Source organism: Diaporthe amygdali, assembly GCF_026229845.1.
Source record: "Diaporthe amygdali strain CAA958 chromosome Unknown NODE_54_length_279735_cov_64_132730, whole genome shotgun sequence".
In the NCBI taxonomy this organism is placed as follows: Eukaryota; Fungi; Ascomycota; class Sordariomycetes; order Diaporthales; family Diaporthaceae; genus Diaporthe; species Diaporthe amygdali.
In genome coordinates this window covers 71,770-91,985 of record NW_026517074.1, presented here as the reverse complement: position 1 = coordinate 91,985, position 20,216 = coordinate 71,770, and the positions used below count along the sequence as shown (strand labels likewise).

General features: G+C 48.8%; 7 protein-coding genes across 7 annotated transcripts; 2 read left to right on the top strand and 5 right to left on the bottom strand.

Annotated features, from left to right (window-relative positions):
• Window positions 1-215: 215 nt before the first annotated feature.
• On the bottom strand, window positions 216-877 carry J7T55_001296 (uncharacterized protein; the record flags this gene model as incomplete). Its single annotated transcript, XM_053135353.1, has 3 exons — window positions 216-370; window positions 428-661; window positions 736-877. 3 exons carry the CDS (start codon window positions 875-877, stop codon window positions 216-218), a joined length of 531 nt encoding a protein of 176 aa, XP_052986935.1.
• Window positions 878-2,588: 1,711 nt separating this feature from the next.
• J7T55_001295 (uncharacterized protein) lies at window positions 2,589-3,881 on the bottom strand (the record flags this gene model as incomplete). Its single annotated transcript, XM_053135352.1, has 1 exon — window positions 2,589-3,881. The coding sequence occupies one exon, from the start codon at window positions 3,879-3,881 to the stop codon at window positions 2,589-2,591; it is 1,293 nt and encodes a 430-aa protein (XP_052986934.1).
• Window positions 3,882-5,163: 1,282 nt separating this feature from the next.
• J7T55_001294 (uncharacterized protein) lies at window positions 5,164-8,521 on the top strand (the record flags this gene model as incomplete). The annotated part of the gene is made up of 6 exons (XM_053135351.1): window positions 5,164-5,636; window positions 5,688-6,090; window positions 6,213-6,322; window positions 6,373-7,218; window positions 7,370-7,431; window positions 7,791-8,521. 6 exons carry the CDS (start codon window positions 5,164-5,166, stop codon window positions 8,519-8,521), a joined length of 2,625 nt encoding a protein of 874 aa, XP_052986933.1.
• A 442-nt stretch (window positions 8,522-8,963) lies between these two features.
• Window positions 8,964-10,451, bottom strand: J7T55_001293 (oxalate decarboxylase; the record flags this gene model as incomplete). Its single annotated transcript, XM_053135350.1, has 6 exons — window positions 8,964-9,163; window positions 9,225-9,345; window positions 9,400-9,742; window positions 9,792-9,985; window positions 10,040-10,275; window positions 10,328-10,451. The coding sequence occupies 6 exons, from the start codon at window positions 10,449-10,451 to the stop codon at window positions 8,964-8,966; spliced, it is 1,218 nt and encodes a 405-aa protein (XP_052986932.1).
• Window positions 10,452-11,769: 1,318 nt separating this feature from the next.
• On the bottom strand, window positions 11,770-15,539 carry J7T55_001292 (uncharacterized protein; the record flags this gene model as incomplete). Its single annotated transcript, XM_053135349.1, has 10 exons — window positions 11,770-12,690; window positions 13,345-13,374; window positions 13,425-13,473; window positions 13,596-13,746; window positions 13,920-13,932; window positions 13,987-14,174; window positions 14,238-14,459; window positions 14,758-14,803; window positions 14,931-15,012; window positions 15,163-15,539. 10 exons carry the CDS (start codon window positions 15,537-15,539, stop codon window positions 11,770-11,772), a joined length of 2,079 nt encoding a protein of 692 aa, XP_052986931.1.
• A 1,890-nt stretch (window positions 15,540-17,429) lies between these two features.
• Window positions 17,430-17,839, bottom strand: J7T55_001291 (uncharacterized protein; the record flags this gene model as incomplete). Its single annotated transcript, XM_053135348.1, has 2 exons — window positions 17,430-17,774; window positions 17,831-17,839. 2 exons carry the CDS (start codon window positions 17,837-17,839, stop codon window positions 17,430-17,432), a joined length of 354 nt encoding a protein of 117 aa, XP_052986930.1.
• Window positions 17,840-18,114: 275 nt separating this feature from the next.
• On the top strand, window positions 18,115-19,211 carry J7T55_001290 (uncharacterized protein; the record flags this gene model as incomplete). Its single annotated transcript, XM_053135347.1, has 2 exons — window positions 18,115-18,291; window positions 18,546-19,211. 2 exons carry the CDS (start codon window positions 18,115-18,117, stop codon window positions 19,209-19,211), a joined length of 843 nt encoding a protein of 280 aa, XP_052986929.1.
• Window positions 19,212-20,216: the final 1,005 nt, after the last annotated feature.

Here is a 20,216-nt window from a genome sequence, read left to right as displayed (position 1 = left end):
GCGCATTTGGCATAATACCGTGTACGAAACAGCTGTAATCATACGTTGGGAGAAAGCAATGGCTGACAACTCAGTAATTTTTGCATTAATAATTACACGCCCGTGGAACTTTGAGGTCCCGCGGGTTATTGTAATAAAGAAGGTATCAAACATCCCCCTACTTCAACTCGCTCAATTTTCCACTACGCCCTCGCTACCCTTTTGTTATTGTGCACTTAGAGAAGGGTGGTCAGGAGGTTGGCAACAGTGCTCAGGACAGTGTTCAGGATGCCCTGGACAATGACAAGCAGACCATCGACGACAAGGTTCAGGGAGCGGACAAGACCACCGAGAGCAAGGATCAGGGGCTGGACGAGGGCAAGGACACCGTCTAGAGGCGGGTTAGCAGTGTTCAAGTGGGAGTGCTTGTCATGCAGTGAGAACTTACCAAGACCGAGCTTGGAGATGACAGCCTTGATGGTGTAGACAATCTCGTTGACCAGGGAGAGAACAGCGGACAGGGTGTCGCCAGTGACGCCAGTGAGGAAGTCCTCGCTGGTGGCGGCCTTGGTGGCCTTGACCAGGAGGTCGGTGATGCCCTCGATCTGGGGAGTCAGGGTGGTGATGACGTTGGTCTGAACCGCGACGGTGGGGTTCTCAGGAACAGTCTCCAGGGTCTTGTCTATAGTTGAGGGATACGTTGTCAGTTAAGCTATTCTAGATCTTCGGAGTATTGTGGGGAAGGAAGAGCCTTACTGATTTGGGCGGTGTAGGTGCGGACGCTCTCGGTGAGAGTCACGAAAGTGATGGTCTGCACAGCGGTGTCACGCTGAACGTTGACGGGGCTGGCGAAGGCGCTGGCGGCCATGGTGAGGAGAGCGACGAAAGAGGTCTTCATTTTGATTGTAGGAGGGTGATGATATATTACTGAGAGTAATTTGAGTTGTGGAAGACTGTAGTCTTTAGCAAAAGAGTGGCTAAGTTGGGTTGGTAAATGAGTGTGAGGACTGCGGTGATGCTGCTGGTTGGAAAGTTAGAGAGGTCGATGGGCGAGAGCTTCTATTTGTATTGTTCGTCCTCCATGGGAAATCAACACGGCGGTAACACCGGCTCGTCGACGTCGAGGTGGACTCGTAGAACCTGTGGAGTTCACACGCGCGGCAACTTGAGGTCGCTGGACCCAGCTGTCATCGTCCTGAGCTTCGTGGATCTTTGCAACCATGTCGAATTCCCCTATTCGGGCGACGATCTGAAGATTCCAATGTCCTCACACCTTGAAGAGCCTTCCAGTGGTAGTGTGTAGGGTGGGTGCAAATGACTGTGGTGGACCCGGTACTCCCGATGCCGATCTTGGTACAAATCTAGCAAGCGATGGATGAAGTCGGAACTTTGATTCTCAAAACTCATCAGCCCGCATAGCTGGTGCACACTATCTAGACGGAAGATTAAAATGGCCCGATCAGCGTTCATAGGAGAGAAGTGGATACCAAAGCTTAGCCGAGAACTCAACGGTCGGGACGCGCAGTCTGACAGGTCGGGATTGCCGCGATCGTCATCAACCTTCGGCCTCATGCCATGCGGCAGTGGATACCAAGCTGAAAGATCAACACACACGAATCTTGCCCTTGAAAATTAAAATCATAGGACAGCGATCCCTCGTGGCGCCATCTTCATAGAATATGTCATCGTCTCTCAACATTTACATGAGAAAGGCACAACCACATACGTAGATCAGCAAGTACTGGCTTGGCTGTTTCAAAGCAGCACAAAATTAAAGGCTGACAATCATCACTACACCTTCAGTCCCGGAGCCGAGTTAAGAACGGGAAATGCGCGAACTTATCTTGCAGTTCATGTATCCAAGTACATAATGGAGTGGTCTTCAAAGCACATATGCAGCTCCTGAAATTCGGGCGCAACGAGACCCACTACCACGAGTGATGACACTGTCAAGCGAATGAGATACCACGGTGTCTATGAAGGCAGAAAGCACACTCAAGAAACAGTCGCCGCGATCATTTGACTAAGATGGTGTTCGACCCATTCACTGTGTTGTATATGAATTGTCTGCATGCGATGTGCCTGGGCACGTCGCATTGTTCCGAAGTCACCAAGCGAGGAAGCTTAACTCCTCAGATCTACTCCTTTTGCGGATTAGAGAAAGAAAATCATTGAACCCGAAAAAAAAGAGGGGGGGGGGGGATGTTCCGGTATAAATGGAGTGAGCGACGCATGGAATTTTAGGTTCAGAGAAGCGTGCACGTGGGCCAATGGTACTAAGCTACTGCAGAGCACCGTCTCCTTATCCTTCTACATGTACCACGGAAGAAGGTAGAGGAAAGCTTCTTTAATAACGAAAGGCGGGCCCACCAAACAGGTTCATCATCCCTTTAAGTCCCCCTATGAAAGGATCCCACTAATTTGTGCACCTTTCCCTGGTCATTTGTGCAGATACAGTACGCGGCATGCCAAGGCGAGGAAAGATGTATCATATTGATGAAGCCTAAACCATACCCTGTGACCCTGGATCAATGATTATCTTGATTGTTTGTTGGTCTTAGGCGGTTGTAAAGTCAAGTCGTTATGGGTAACCTCAAGGTCCAACACAATCATTTTGGCCCGAAAATTTCGTCATAAGGATACAAAGCGCTGCCATTATGGTCCGCACCTCTCTCATCCGACCTGAGTTTGCGCAGCACCGGGAACGCGTTCGCCACTTGGTCCACAGTCTGCTTGTTGATACCTTCTTGCTTAGATGCGTGGGCGTAGATACTGCGGTGGATGTTCGTAATGGTCCCAGCCGGGTCGACATAGTCGTAGTAGGCAGTTGTGTGCTGCTTAATAGCCTCAATCACGAGCTGAGTTTTATTCTGGGGCACGGAGGTAGGGCGAGGGCCGGTGAAAATGCGGCCCTGGATGGGCTCATAGGTAATCTCTGAAGCCTCGGCTCTCTCGACACCTAAGCTAATGGCAAAAGCAACCTCAGCACCGAATATTACTGGGAGTGTGCCATAAATGGACTGGATGTTGTGGATATTACGGTCGGGAGAGATGGACTTGTTAGTGCACCAGGTCTGTGGGACAATGTCGTAGGTGTTGAACAAGTCGCCGTTGAATACCTGGTAGCCGCCCTCATCGAGCCTGGGCTTGAATGCATGGTTATAAGTCTCGGCGAATTTGGCATTACCGGGGCTAGCACCTGCGGTTGGAAATGTTAATATTTCAGGATTGTTAGGCAATAACCGAGACTTGACAAGACTGAGGCCGAGTGCAAGAGTTGGTGACAAGGCACCGCCAAGGCTGTGGCCGGTGAAAATGATTCTGTAGTTGGACGTAAGGCTCTGGAGGAACTCGACAATGGTTGCATCACTACCCGGATATCCAGTTGATGCTGTATTGTTGAGGATGTTGTAGACACCCGTCTCGGTGCCGACAGAACAATAGAGCGCCGACGAACTCTTGTGGCGGGTTGCGACAGGCCTTGGTTTGGAGCTAGATGTGGCCGTCCAAGAATCCACCCATTCATTGAAGTCCTGGATCTGATTAACGCCGAAGTCTTCAGTTTTCCAGTCGTAATTTAGACACTCGCCGGCAGTTGCTGTGCCAGCTATGGCGACGACGCATGTGTCGAAGTTGCCATCAGCGAAAGCCAGCTGGGGACAGACGGCAGCGAACCAGACATTGTCAGGTCCTGTAGTGGTGTCATCTGGGTTGACCTTCCAGACCCGGGGACCCCATTCAATCGTCCATGAACTCAATGCCGAGCCTGGACTAACTGTCTCGGCGAAAGCGGTTTGGAGCGACTGTTGGAGCTTAGTTTGCGTGCCATTAAGACCCCCGGCGCCATTAGAGGCGGTGGACAGGGCGTAGATCTGCTCATATGTGTTGAGGGTCGTAGGCATCTGGCCGACTTCAACGATTGGAGAGGCGACAGATGCAATGGAAGGGATTTCAAAGCGATGTATAGAACTGTGACACCAGCTTCGAGTACCAGATCGACTTCAAGATTGGGCTACTTGTGCTTTATAAGAGACGAGGTGGGCAAACGGCGTATCGTCACTACTATAGGGTCATACCAAATTGACTCCCCGTTGGTATGACGGCTTTGATGTCTTAAACTCGGACCTTTTTAATTTAGTAGCAGCTCAGACTTTGGTCTGCCGGATCTGCGCCTAGATCGGTCCTAAGTCATCCGGATTCATCCCAGACGTGTTTGGAAACGACGAATAAGGAATCCGCAAACCAACCAAATATAAATAACATGGGTCTCAAAATAATGAAGAAAACTTCCAATCTCAATATCATGGACCTCCGTCAGTAGTAGTCGTGGGCCGACTTGAGTGGTCTCAAATGCATTGTTCTCATTGAGACTTCAAGCCGCACGGTATACTTAGGTCTCATTCCACATACTATCAGCTACCGATGCTAGCTTGTCACGTATTTGTCTCGTCATCTTTACGAATCGTATCCCAAATTGCAGACCATGAAACGGCAGCAGAAAGCACCTTTCCTCCATGTTCAATCTTAGATTATACATTACAGTTGTATTGCGTCAAGGTTCAGCTGAGACAAACGATTCATGGCGCAGCCTGAGGTGTTCTCGCAGTGAAGCATGTCGACAAGGACATCGAACATTGAGAAACATAACGAAGAGTCTTGTGTGTTTTTTTTAACGCCAGACAATTCGCCTTTGATGGCGTAGACAGGAGGTGGTAGAGAGCTTATTTGATGGCTTAGACATGGCGTTTCTAAAGATTCTTTTGCGAAGTATTGAACGGCCTAGTCAATTGGGAGTTCCGTGGCTTCTAATGCGAGCTGCAGGTTGTAGCTCGTTCACGATCGAAATTGGCCGACAGAGTTTTCCCAAGGGCATTCAGGCAAAATGCGCTTCAAGTGCTCCGTAGCAGCTTTCATATTCTGCCGGCCGTGTCCATCAGCCTGCAGATTACAATACCACAAATGTGAATTTGTGCCCGAAAGAATGCAGCTGCTAATGGCTCACTCGGACTTTCAATGCGTGCTGCAGGTGCTAGTGATCTTGGCGGAAAGAAATCACGTTCCTCCTACTTCCACGACTTTTGAGGGGACTTTGCACACCTAGTTTTGATCAATGACACTAGAAAGAGATGCTTTGAGCTATGTGGTAGCCCGAAATCTAGAAATGCTTTCAGCCTTCACTCCAACATGGCCCCTAATATCGTTTCGCTCGGCGTCGGCCATATCGTCTTATTGCTCCTCAGTATTCATGCTGACGCTCGACTGAACAGCCACATCGGACTTGGTGCTACTCATATGTCCAAGGAGTCGGCCGCCGGGGCCGAGCTCTTTGCCAATGAAGCTTTTCAGCTGACGGAGTCGATTCTTGTAGATCTTATGGATGACGAATATTTTGCGCAGTATGCATCGCTCTTCGCGTTTGGCAACTGTAGCACCAATCACAAAAAGCTTTCTGAAAGCGCACAAGCCTGCAAGACATACCCTGGCGACGCCTTATGGCCATCCGCGGACTTATGGGAGGCTTTCGATAGCTTTTTAGGAGGTGCATTGTCTCTGATCACCCCAATAGGGTCGCCTTGCTACAGGGACTCGGTGTATCACAACTATGATGCATCGCTATGTGCATCAGTTACGGAAGGCTGGGTAGAGGAGAGCACTCAGTATGGACGATAAACCACGATGAGACACTGCATTGGCTGATTGACCAACAGTTACAACGATCCCGGGTCGGTGATGTGGCCCATATATGAGGGTAAAACCTGTCTGCCCGGAACTGACCCGACCTTACTGTCGAACTGTACACAAGGAGGCTACTCATTGTACTCTGTCAATATCAGCAACGTTGCGCAGATCCAATTGTCGGTAAACTTTGCCCGCTCTCTAAATCTACGTCTTGTGGTGAAAAACACTGGCCATGATTACAATGGTCGATCTACCGGGTATGGCGCACTCAGCATCTGGACACATAATCTCAAAGACATACGCTTTATTTCAAAGTATCATAGTCGAGGCTACACAGGACCTGCCTTTAAGCTTGGAGCTGGCGTTCAAGGCTTTGAGCTCTACGAAGCAGCGGAGACACATGGCGTCACAACTCTTGCCGGTATATGCCCGGTAAGTGAAGATGGGAAATGGCCTGGCGATTTATTTCTATATTTGCTTACTTATCTGGTCGGTAGACAGTGGGCGTAGTAGGAGGCTACATTCAAGGCGGAGGCCACTCGCCGCTCATGCAGTTGTTTGGTATGGGGGCAGACCAAGTACTTGCTCTCGAAGTCGTCACTGCTGCTGGGACTTTTGTTACAGCTAGTCCTGACCTCAATGCTGACCTCTACTGGGCACTCCTGTAAGAACACCATCATGCCAACAACCATGTACTAAGCTGATCGTAATCAGCGGCGGCGGAGGCGGTACCTTTGGCATTGTCACCTCCGCAGTTCTCAAAGCACATCCCCAGGTCGGCGTAACGATATCAACGTTCAGCTTTGCAACCTCAAATAACGTTTCCGTAGAGACTTTCTGGAAGGGAGTTGCTGCTTATTGGAACCAAATCCCCATTTACAACACAGCCAAAACGTATTCTTACTTCTCGATCATCAACGCCTTGGGCAACTACATTTTCACAATGGCACCATTCTTTGCGACTAATCAGACTACAGAAGAGTACGAAATACTCGTAGGCCCACTTTTCCAGTCTCTTTCAGACTTGGGGATCCCACACGCTGCCGCAACAAATCATTTCGATAGTTTCTACCCGGCGTACCAAGCTACATTTGCCACGTATGACCAAAACATTGGCAGTTACGCAGGCCTCACGGCTAATAGACTGCTCCCGGCTGAGAATTGGGACAACGAAACCATCCGAGAGAGCACACTGCGAGTTTTTAAGGAGACTGTGGATCGTTCAACGATTGTCTTGGGCTATCACCAAGCACCTCTGAACCCAGTTGGCGTCATCAACTCGGTCAATCCCGCCTTTCGTACCGAAGCAGGGCAACTCATCATTGTGAAGGCTGTAGACCCGGATGCCGATTCGGAGGAGCTCAAGCTTGCTGGCGAGAATCTGACATACGCTATCATGGGTCCTTTAAGAGACGCCACTCCAGCTGGAGGGGCATACAACAATGAGGCCGATGTGGGCGAACCAAATTGGCAGGACGCATTCTGGGGCGAAAACTACCCCCGCCTGAAAGAAATTAAAAACAAATGGGATCCTACGGATCTATTCTATGTGCATCACGGGTAAGCAGCTTCTCGGCACTATTTACTTCACGACGAGTGGCATCATGTCGCACGGCTTGCCTCAAACCATCCACTAGGCTATAGCTCTACAGACAGATCACGGAGTTAGACTTTCCCACAATGCTTTGATAGCTAACTCTGAATGCCATAGTGTTGGGAGCGAGGAGTGGCACGTCAAAGATGGGGGCTCGGGCGGAGTTCAGACGCAGAATGGTAAATTGTGCCAAGTACCAGAACAATGAGCGGCGATTTCAATCAAGAAGGTGAATGGCCTTGTCTTGGGATTCTTTGTACAGTCCTTGTCTCCATCCAGAATCTGCTTTGATCATCGAAAAGGATCTCACGCACACAATGGCCGAGACAACATACTGCCAGGAGTCAACAAAGGTCCCTGATGAGCCCAATGGCAAAACCCTCTATACATATAACACCAGATCATCGCTGGAATCTTATTATCGTGTTTTTCTTTTCGTCACATCCAACAATCTCAACATACTTCTATCACCTTTGAATCTTATTCCGTGGATCGGCAAGATTCTTCGACTTTACTTCTCTTTCTTCAATTCTGGCAGAAAGCCCATTCTACAAATCAACCGCAAACATGTGTTACAAAATCAACGAGCACCATTTGACCCACGATGTTCGGCCGACGATTGCCTACGCGGGACTTCAGACGAACCTTGAGCTGGTCAATCCTTACTCTATGCCGCAGCCGTGTTGTAAGCAGCATAATACGATAGCCACCTGGTTTGTTTGCCCCGATGGTCATGGTTGTTGCTATTTCACGTCGAGGACTGTGAAATGTACTGCGGCTGGAACCTTTGAGCCAAATTGCGGAATAGTCACCTCATATCACACATACGAAAAGAGAGTGCCGGTCGTCGAGGATGAAGTTTGGGTTCCTCTTGTGTCTTTGGACCAGCATATCGGCTCATCGACAAATTGCCGCGAGACTTTTCTACCCCATCATCAAACTGTTTCGGAGATGGATGAAGAGATTGAAGAACTGACCGAATACCTTGAACAACTTGTGTCGGAATTCTTTGATACCAAGGCCGCTTACAGTCATCTGAAAACAGGTTGGAGGTGCGATGCCCACCATGTCTGTGAACGCGTCCTAGAGGATCACTGTCGCGAGTTTGCGATCCGCGAAGAGCTGGAAGAACTCAAGGGTAGACTCGCAGATATGGAGAGCGAAATCCTGGCTCTTGAAGTCAAGTTTGCTGTGCGGCGCCTCCGTTTCGAGGCAACCGCATTCGGTTTTACAGGAACATGCGACATCAACAACTTTTCTCTGAAGTAGCATGATTGCGAGGCAGGATTCTTTTGAAGGAAGTGCCTGGTGAGTAATCCAAATTCGCGAATTGACCAGAGCCAGCGAAAAGGACAAGCAATTTGTCCAAGCATACAGGTGATGCTTGGCTCTGTCTGAATTAGTAAGTCAAAGCAGAATACATATCCATGCCACCGTCTGACTGCTCCCTGGACCGCGTGATTTTATTTGAATAAAAGGTGCCCATGCATATTCAACTCATTTTATTGGACAAAAAAAAGGTAAATTGTTATTAGTTAACTTATGGTGAGTGGTGTATGCGTGCTGGGTGGATCATGATGATATATGCCATCCGCTTTGAGTAATATGTCAACAAAATCGACACGTAAAGGGCTGAGAAAGTGAAAGAATAAATGGTTTGCCATGGCTCGAGGTAAGCTGAAATCTCCAGACGCATGCAAACAATAGCAAATTAAGTAGCTTTGATCAGAATCTGCTTCTCCTTCTTCAAGCTAGCAGCCACATCAACCGGAATCTTCAGAGTGCTCGCGACGATGTCCGCGGGTGTCAGCGCGAGCCATTGCGTCAGTGAAATGTCGGCCACGCGGTCACTCTTGTAAATTTCAATCCACACCAAGTCTTCTGTATCTGAAGTGTTTTCAATATAATGACCTTGACCCATCTGTATTAGCAATTCTGCATGATATTTGCAGTCGAAATATGGAATGCTCACCGCTATTATCTGGGAAGACGCCAGTGTCCCCAGCCGAAAAGTCAAATGTGCGAGCCGCAGCACTGCCGATGAAGACCGTGGCACGTGCTTTACCGCTATGGAAATACAGCCATTCCTCGGCCTTTGTGTGATGTTAGTCTTTGAATGCTCGCACGGGAATTCGGGATTGTCCCACATTTGGATGCCAATGAAGCTCACGGAGACCCCGGGGCTCCAGCTTGACAAAGGTAGCAGCAATCGTTGTGGCGATGGGAAAATTCCGTGAGTCAATAATCCACAGTTCTCCTCCCTGCCCTGGCACTGGCTCGGAAGGGTGCTGGAATGTGTGGTAGACGTATGAACTGTTCCCCACCAATGCCCCCTCCGGTCCCGTCACATTGCGCGTGCTAACAGTGGAGTTGAAGATGTAAGGGTTGGGTGATGGGACAGAGTCGAATACAGATTCATTAAGGCCGAAGTTCTTGGCCAAGACGGATTTGGGCGTATGGGAGATCCAATCATCGACATTAAAGGTGGTTCTGGGCAAGTAAGCAGAAGCCCTTTTGTTCATTCAGATAACATACTTACCCGACAGCGTCAAAATTCCCGTCGTCAAAGACCAGGAGAAATTCATTTTCATCCTCCAATCCTTGAACAGTATGCGCGGCTCCCTTGGGGAAATACCAGATGTCACCGACGTCAAGTGTATCAACCTGATACTGGCCGTTCTCGTCCACAGCAGAAACGATGATCTTTCCGGCATATACAAATCCCCATTCGGCCTTTATAAATCAGCAAGTGCTTTCGAAACAACATTGGACTGTTGCCATTCTTACCACACGGTGCCAATGCAGCTCGCGAATCGCCCCCTTCTTCAAGTGCTGCTGAGCTGCAGCGATATCATGGCTAGCTGGTAAGTCTGTAATGACTTGTTCACGGACCCAACCCCCGGCAAGAATTCTGGTCTTGGAGTCTGAGAAGCTCCATTTGAGGTTTGGGACTACGCCGTTGTCTGTACTCTGCGCACCGAGATTGTCAGGGTTTTGCAAGTCGATTTGTTTGTTGGTCCCACCTAGTAGAACCTTAGTCACATGACGCGATTTGTGAGTTAGCAGGGAACATACCAAGAATGGGAGCACCTTTGCCTTTGTCGTCTATGGGCTGTCCCTTGGAGAACTGCTCCCGCTTGCTGAGATCGGGAGCAGCAACAGCAACAGCGCTGAGGAGAAACAGGGAGCTGAACTTCATCTTGAGTTACCGTCAAATAGCTCAAGCTTCTTTCCTGGAGCAAGTTCCTTACATGTCTAAGGAGGTACTTTATACCTTCAGCCACTGGCCCATGCGTGCTCGCTCGCCTTACTTGCGAGCCGGCATCAAAGCTCAAATCATTTGAGTTGGCGCTGGGCTATCTGGATACCGATGCAGAGACCGGTGACAATTTCCTGTAGATAGCGCGGGATATTGGAAGGAGACTATACAATGGTGAGGATCGCCATCTGTATAATCAATGTCGTGATGCTTGGCGGGCAGACACCTAACCTATTGATGTCTACCCCGCAGGACGTGTTCCCGTATTGGTGATTCATTGTGATCGCGCGTGCAGATGTTGTCGGCTTCAGGAACAGAGAATGGCAAGGTAACCTTTAGGTGTCACATCCGTAATTTCCGAAGTTCTCGCCTTGCTAGGCAGCGTCAGGCCAGCCTCTCAAGACGACATTCGCACAATATGGGCAGGTATTGCAGAGCTCCAGTGCCACGGCTTCTTCCACATTTTGGCCTTCCAACCTGAGCGAAACGGCCCAATCTTTCACCTCCTTACCCAACGGATCCTGTACATTCAATCAATCAATATCGACTGGTTCGTTGCAATGCAGCGAATTCGAGGCTCTTCATAACCGCCCCTAAGTGTCTCAATCCGGCCTTAAAAGCTACCTCTTCGAAATAGCAATCAGTTAGCGTTGTCGGTGACTGCAAGATACCCCCACGCTAACCCAAGCAGTAGTGCTCTGTTCCCAGCACTAGGCACGAACGGGCCAGAAATCATGCATCATCAAAGGCTGCATGAAGGGTGTCCATGTTTCCAGATACATTCGCTCGTCTAGACAGGTATATGTTTCAATTTGGAAAGCAGGAAGCTCGGTAGCAAAGCATGGAACCATGAGCCTAAGGCTCTGCTTTGCGATGAAGTTGGCCACCGTTCTTCTTGTACAAATGAGGGTGCATATAATCCTGTTGGGTCCTCATGGATCGCACTCCACGGTGATTCTGATATTGCAGAGAAGTAGTCACCCAGATTGATATGTGTCTGCACTTTGCATAGTGCATGGAATGTGTATATATGAATTGCCACCTGGTGGCTCATCCGTAGAAAGTGCCATTTTGTACGTTGAGTACATCGAGACATTTACTTGGAGTCCTTTTCACTGGACTTCCAAGTTATGCTGTACTGAGGATGAGTTACTTCACGACAATCAAACTAGTGAACACTTTCTTTCCTTATTGGCATGCTTCTGTAGTGCGTGTGTGAAAAAGAAATTCTTTGCTGTACTCTTCTCTGGAGCTATGTCTACCCACCAGAAGTTGGCCTCCGGCTGAGCCGATCTTGTTCTTCTAAAGTAAAACGTTCCGAAAATAAATCTGCAATTCCAGTATCATCCTGATGCCTGGCCATCGCGTCCTGCAGTTCAGCATTGATATGAAAGTCTTCTGCTGTGGGGCCCAGCCCACTGGCCCTGTTCGCATCTAACTGGTCCAGTCGATCGAGATATATGATCGCCATTGCAACGCCTGTTTCTCGATCCCTGGCTCGTTTCAAATCATCTAACGACTGCCCATCGACCACGTCTGTCCCGTCGACATCGTCTTCCCGGATATCATCATTGAATAACAGAATGTTGAACCACGTCCTCAAGAGTCTCCTGATTCTCGGGTCGCCAATGAGTCTTAACTCTGCCAAAGCTGCTTTCTCCAAACTCCTACTTTCTTGCATGTCGCGCCTAGCAATTGGAACTGACGCGAGTGGCCCACGGCCGTTGGGCCCGGACCTATCCAGCGACGTGTTACCGTGCAGCATCATGACCACCCCACTGATGGCATCGAACGCGGAGTTGATCCGGGAGTGTGTGGCCTGGCACTCTTGCACAATGTCTGCAAAGCGCGAAAGAGGGTCCGTTTCCAGGCTTTGCCGCATCTCTGTCAATCTTTCCAGGACGACACGTACCTCGTCGCAAGCGGTTCGAAGCATTCCTAGTAGCATGTCTAGGGATCTGCGATTCAGCATGGGATCGTCTGAATTTTTGAGAAAGTATTCTGCTACTATAGATTGCGTATATCGAGCCTCGTAGTCCAAGCGTCTGTAGAGTTCGAGGAGATCCCCTCGTAATAGAGCCTGGATTTGGGCTGTGACACCAGGACCACTCGCGGGATTATTGTCTGATAGAACACTCCGAAGACTGTTGCCGACTATCCCAAAGGCTTGGACAGAATTCTGACACAAAGATCGAATGCTTGTATATTTTCGGTCCCACGTTTGCCTCTCGTGATGTAGTCTCAGTCTCATGATCTTTCCCCCTGCTTTATCCATGGTTAATTTTTGAAGCCAAGTCAAAATCAGCATCTGCTTGTGGCGTTCTAGTATTAGTGGTGCGGTCTGGGCAAGAAAAGTAAACACTACTTCATTTCCAACTAGCGGCACTTGGTGCAGGAGAATCGTCAGTATTCCATCGCTCATCTAACACAACTACAGACCATCTAATCTGTGGAGGATGGCGGTCTGTAATTTTGACCTACTAAGTATGGGCTTGAAGCTATTGAAACGACTGTATATCGCGGCTTGGATGGGATTAGGCTGGTTGTCTTGGTTTGACGCAATTTTCAATGCCTCGTGACCGAATTTTTGGAAGGTGGTTTCCCACCACGATGATTGCAAAAGATGAGCATAATTCGAAAGTGGTAATGGCGCGAGGAGCTCATATACCGGAGCCTTCGGGAACAGTAAATATGTAGTGTATGGTTGCTTGGTCCATTGACGATAAACACCCCTGTCAACAGATTCTGAATTTTGATGGTGTGCTTCGGGATGTGAATAAGGCCAGTCCCTGGCAATAAGAACTGGTTTAAATGAGGAGGGGTTCATTGATACTGGGAGCATTTCGGTGTACGTCCCCCAGAGCTAAAGATCAATATTAGCATGTAGGATACATTTCGAACAGGCGCTGTTACCTGGTTCTCGAAAGCCCTTCCTTCTTCCATCTGAACCTCGTCCTGGAAGCTAACCAGCTTTGGTAAGCATCTGTGTCACAAAGAACGAATATCTAATAGTCTTGTCTACCGAATAGAACGGGATTCGTGTCAAGCTTTCTGAATAATTGCAAACCCACTGGACCGACTCACAAATATTGACGACCGTTGTAGTTCCTGTCACCCATGCCCGTCGCCTCACGTCGCAGTGCGAGCAGATGTGTGCGTGTCTGCTGATCGTACACCACCCCGGGCATATTGGTCAAGAGAACATCAGGGATCGTCATCATTCCATAGTGAGCCCCTGCAGTAGGAGAAACAAGTCAGACATTGCGCAGGCTTGGACGAACGGAGAAGTCGGAACATGAGTTTTGGAGTACTCGAATATCACATATTAATGTTTTCCACGCCAGGCTAGCGAATATGTGATGTGAGACTCCCATGAGGAAATATCAGTGGGGCGATTGTATGACTCACAACTACAGGCATGCTAGAACCGAAGTATCAGTGATAGCAACGGAAGTTGAGACAAGGAGTCACCTACAGCCAACTCATGAAGTATCGTCATGGCGTTCCTCACATGGTAAGCAACTTTTTCGCTCTCGGAATACTCATCCACAAGAAGGGGCCAAATGCGGTTCGCACTAAGAATAACATGGATGTGGCCGTCTCGGGTGATTGTCGTCTGAGCGTTGCTCTCAGGTTCGATTTCGGCGATCGAAAACTGTAGACCTGATTTCGCGACGTCGTTAGCAATGGACAGGAGATTCAATCAGAGTTGAAGGGAATGCGTACTCGTATCTAGGACTCCCATAGTGGCTCTGCCAGCGTCGAAATTTCGACGATATAATGCCCTGGCTTGATCGTACATCTGTGACTCATCGATATCAAGCCATAAAGCGCGGTATGGGCGGTAGTCTGTATGTTGCTTCTCTGCGTCGGTGCGCCCGTCCGCTGATTGCGATACTGGGCGCATATGGTAGATGCCTCGCAAGAACATGATCCAGGCCGGGTGGTCTGAATGTATCACTTGTGAGGCTAGTCGGAGAGAGGGTTCCAACGCCTGCCATACTTGATCATTGCGCTGGTTCTTGATTCAGCATTTATAAAGCCTCTCCAACTTTCGGATTCCTTACTGCTGCATCGTATTTGCCCTCTATTCCACTGAGATTATACCTCAAGTTGTAGTTCTTAAGTTTGGTCCCTCCCGATTGTGGTCCTGGATCATTAGGTGGCTGTACCCATCTTTCTCGACTAAACAGCCTGTTCGAATTTAGCATTACTGGCAGCTGTTTTGCTGGGGTTTGGTACTCACGGGTGAAGACAGGATGCTGGAAGGTCTGACGGCGATATGTCGAGGTCTGGAGCATAAGCACCGGACTCAAGTATCTTGGATTAGTATGTTAGTAGCCATTGGAAGTCTATCTCAAAAACCCAACAGTGAGAGTGGAAAATAGTCTGGTCGCACAGAATACTATGCCAACACACCTCCTGAGTCGTGAACCCGCGGAACCAGTAAGACTGAATGGACTCTTCTTGCGTCCACCGCCTCGCCGCTCCATCAGGAGCGCTAATTGTTGGTGTTAAACCCGATCGCCACTCATCATTCGCATTTTTGGGCACAGTTGGGTTTATCCCAAATCGCCTATATGTCGTCAACTTACTTAGTCTTCAGGCAACCCCTTCTTGTCTTCATGCTCAAAGATGATAGTGGACGTACCGAGTATATCTTGTTCGAGGTATGTCACTGTCACCTGGAAGTATCATAGGCCTCATGATGGCTCGTGATTCACCTCTGGAAGCCCTTGCAAGGCTTCCTCTGGATTTGATCTCAATTTCTGGGTCCCATTGCGGGTGTGACCAATACGGCACATAGCTTTGCCATGTAGTTCGCTCATCGTATGATCTCGGCTCCCAACCCAGCTCTTTAAGGGCTTCCTGATCATCTTGTGTCCACAGCCCAGGAAACACGTCTGAGTAGTCAGTGCATTGATCGTCCGTAGAAGCATTCAGGATGCTATTCAAGGAGACATCGCTCGACGACCCAGATAAAACGCCGCCTTCGTTGTTGGCTGCCGATTGGCCAGGCGCGGACATGATGGTATGGATGGAATGCCAAAATACCTGCAAAATGGTGTCTATGACCGAAATCTATGTGTTTAGGATGTGGAGAGACTGTCTTATGATCACTAGTATCGTTTCGTGAACAAAGCATATGAAGAACGTTCCACACAAACCCTGTGTGATGACCGAAGGGACAGTACAGATGCACGGCCTACCGGAAGCGGCCAACAACGGTTTCTTTGACCTGCTACATTTCGACGTTGTCGAATTTTGGATTCCCTGGCCTTTGGTCCTTGTAGATACAGCTGCAGGTGTTATGTCAAGCGAAAGTATTGCTTAGAGACGCGTTTATGCGCACTTTAGCCACGATTCCACTGACAAAATCCTGATTGACTTTTTAGGACACTCGTGTCTTATAATACCAGTGACGTGGTCTGCGCTGCTGCTTTTGTGATTGGCCACGTCTGCCGCGCCGCACTCGCAGCCTCGTAGGTCCAGAGCAGTACCTGATCGGTAAGCCTCGCAGTACCTTTCCCAACTACCAGACAGTAATGACACAGTCGTGCGTACTATAGCCCTAACTAAGGAATCAGTACCGCAGTAGTAAGCTGAGCGCCTTTATACGCACTAAGACTATTTCCGCTTTATAGCATCCATCCGGCTAAACATAGTCAGCGGTTACCAGCTGCCCATATCTCTTATGCCTAATTTAGTTCGCGCTGCTATACCGGGGTTACACTTAAGGCTGGCGTAATTTCATAGGGGGTTTGGAAAGTATAACAATACGTTCGATTGTTCCGTGCCATCATATTCATGCCTGAGGTAGTTATGGCATTTGGAAGCGATGCAATCCGATACTGGAATACGGCTTTTGTACGGATAGCCCCTGTGTGTTGACTGGTACTGGGTGGGCAATGCAGGCAAAGAGAAAAGAATAGCCTCACCAGGTCGCTCTGAAATAAGAGCGGCGGTCTTCTTAAATAGGAGGCTCCAATTGAGAAAGATGTTGTATTCTACGATATCCAGGATCTTGGTCGGCAGAAAGATACTCATGGTCTGATAATTACCTGTTATATTCTCAGATAAAACCATCCACCACTCATGCCTCGGCTCTTCAAATCTACTGTCAAGTGTTCTCTGCCTGCCGGGGAACGTAGGTGCATCCTGGACAGTTCGACATGAGAGGGTTGGATTGTTTTCGTCCAACTCAAGCTGTTTTATAATCAAGCGCTGATGAGATGGAATGGCTGAATATGCTGCTGGTAATCATTCGCAGAAAATAATCTTACTTTTAGGCGCTGAGAGTCATCATGATGTTAGTTACACTTATCGAGACTGCAACCATCAGCTCAGCAAATTCTCTTCACATGAATGTCTCTGCCTTGACCAATCCGCACATACGAGTCATTAAAAACAGCACTCGTCACATTTCAATCAACCTTTCATGAATGCTTGACAAATACAATGGGACGCCAGACTATTCTGCTTCATCATTATCGGAGACCTAGACGTGAAAGGACAACTAAGCATAAACAAATGCGGTACTTAGGCTTTTTGGCATTCTCTCGGTCTGCAGAGCTTTCTCAATTTGAGGTTTCGAATTTATTAGTCGTTTCTTTGACATGAAATATAATGTAGAGCTTTGCCTCTTACAAAATTAGACTGGTTGAAGGGCCAACTGAATCAGGAGTGTCAGAATCTATAGAGTACAGTATGCCCTGAAGCTTTCATCATACTATAATCAAGGTAAACGGTTAAATAATATATGATCAATGTAGCCCAATAGCAAGTTAAGAACATGAAGGATTAAAAGAAAATGACCGGGCGGGATCAAAATTAAGCAAATTGATAGAAACATAGCAATTGTCTCAAACTGTCTTTAACTACATCTAGTCTAACCCAAATATTATCGTGACATCCAATTTAGACCTTCTTGAGATATACAGGTCGAAGCGTCTTTGCGTCCTTTGGGTCGGCGACAGTGTAATAGTATTGGCCCTTCTTCGTGTCCTTCTGCAATGAGATCGCTCTCGCATCTTTCTGGAACCAAACCTTGCCGCCAGAGGATTTTAGCTCAAATGAGGGACCCTTGGTCCCCTCGATGATATACTTCGACGTGGGAGAAGCTTCCCCAGACCTGGACGAGGGCCTGGTGGAGGGTGGTGTGGTCTTCTTAGCCGCACTGGTGGTGTTGGCCTGTGTGCTGGCCTGCGTGCTGGTGGAAGGTGGTGTTGGCTTCTTAGCCGCACCGGTAGCCTTGGCGCTGGCCTGTGTGTTGGCCTGTGTGTTGGAATTTCCTGAGCGCGGGCAGGGTTCAGGTTGACATTGTTCATGGCCTGATTGAGGCTCGTGATAGCACTTGACTGAGCAACGCAGACATACAGGTACCTGGTTTTGTTTGTTGAACCCCACGCTTTGTGACCCGACCTGCCCCACAGCAGGAAATGTCACTCACCCTGAGGTAAAATGGTGAGTTCAGGGTGCCAGTTACGTTACTTAAATCCGCCCCGGACCATCTTATCCAAGCACTTGAGCTTTTCATGTCCAATCTGGATCAGTTCATGCCGCTCCAGCCCTTTCACCATTCCACCTAATCCGTCAAAACAGCATGGCGCCCACGACTCGCCCATTGCCGCTTGCCCAAATCGCGGGACCGCAGCTGGCGCCTTTTCGAGGTACAGCAACGGCCGACATTGAATTTGAACACTTCCTCGGTAGTGATAAGGACCTGGATTCCAAGGTCTGGAGAGTCTGCATCGATGGGGAAACCTACGCTCTCAAGATCGTGAGTACCAGACCATATTCAAACGCCCGGTAATGAAGGACGGCGGGTAGATCGTCAAGTCCACTGTGCTATGACCACGCCCCCACCGCCCCTCAAAGTCTTTCTGGCACGAACATGACGACTAATTCCGTCCATTTACGGTGTTACATCTATAGTTTCCATTCCAGAATTGGGAATATCTGAAAGTGACTACAGGGGCTGCCATTTTACCCGTCAAATTAGACCCCTTACGACGCCCAGAACTCACACCACAGGAGTATATCGATTACCTTGACCCATTCCATTGCGAATGCCGGGCTTACGGGCGCCTAAAGCAAGAGGATCGCCAGGATCTAGCTATCCGCGCACATGGTTACATTCTGTTGACACAGGCTCAGGAGCAGCATGTTACCGAGGCCCTCGGTGAGGAGTATGTGGACTGGGAGGAACACCCGGAACCGCTAGATTGCAGTGGTGTCTTCACGCGGTGGGAGGATCACCGGCACTATCGCGTGCGCGCCATCGTCAAGGAGTATGTTCCGTCTCTGGAGCCATGGACTGCGTCGCAGATCCCTCGTATGTACGCCGATCTCGAGGATCTTCACAAGTTGGGTATCTTGGTCAGAGACATACACGAGGGAAACTACCTCAGTGGTAAGCTGGTCGACTTTAGCCAAGCCTGGGCGATGTACCATCCCTGCCTGGACCGGGGAACCCCGAGAGGTGTCTACGAACGGAGGAAGGACGAGCCTCAAAAATTCGAGGAGATGGTTGAGGTATGGGCCGCTACTGAGAAAATCAAGATCGAAAAGCCTGCAGGTCTCCTCAAATGGCATAGCGGGCAGGAAAGCGATTTTGGATTCGACCCTCGACAATATCGCTGGCAGGAAGAGGTCAAAATAGAACCCGCGGGAGGTGGATCACAAGCGGGCAACCGCTAGGCAAAGCAACCTCCTGTTTCCTAAGTATTTGAAGACTCAATATCAGCCAGCGAGGCGATTCATTGCAAGGGCTCCTGAAGATATTGGCCTGCCTTGCGATTTCAGGGTCTGTGGGGATGAACATCTGCTGGGAGATGCAGAACAAATCCAGCCAAATAGACTTGTAACCTAGCTTTGACTCAGCTGACATCTGTGATAATTCCTGAACGTCGAATATAGAATCGCTAGGGACTAGCCAGGGCACACCGGGTATATCTGATGGTAGTTCCACCTGCCACCTGCCACAGTCGTGACTGATACAGACATGATCTCGGGACTACCCGTCCGGGATATCCGCAATTATTAAAGTCCTCCTCAAATCTCTATACCATTGGCGGAGTCTAATGGTGCTGGCTTCCGAGTTCTGTACCACTTAGGTGCCGAGATTGATTTGAGCTGTTTACGAGTGATGCCTAGCAGCAATCGCCCAATTCGAATTGGGAACTCGGATCTGTACAAGTGGCTTTACCAAATCAGTCTCCAGGGCAACAGGGGGGTGATGCAGACTTCGCCTGGTGGTAACGCTAGTAAGAGCACATGAGAGGTACTGGGGCAACTTTGAAAGTGGGTGGAGTTCATTATGACAAGTAGTGTACAGTCCAGGCATTCTCACTGCACAATTCAAAAGAAGTCCCTGGAATTTGGGAATGAAGTTGATAAGAATCGAATATGAGATTTTCTCTCAGTATTTCAAAAGATGATGCAGAATGCTGTGCTGAGATACCGCTGTGTTGTGGGTGTATGAATCAACTGTGAATGAAAGTAAGCAACCTAAATCCGTTACCTTGCCCGTTTATGACAGTTCTATATTTAATTATTCGTTGCTATCATAAAACGTCATCATCACAAACCTGATGGTCTAAAAATTACGTTATTCTAGACTTTATGGCCCTTACACATCTTATAGTTATTATTTGCTAGATAGTTGATGCTCCCGGGCAATCCAATGTGGCTTCTTATAGTTCA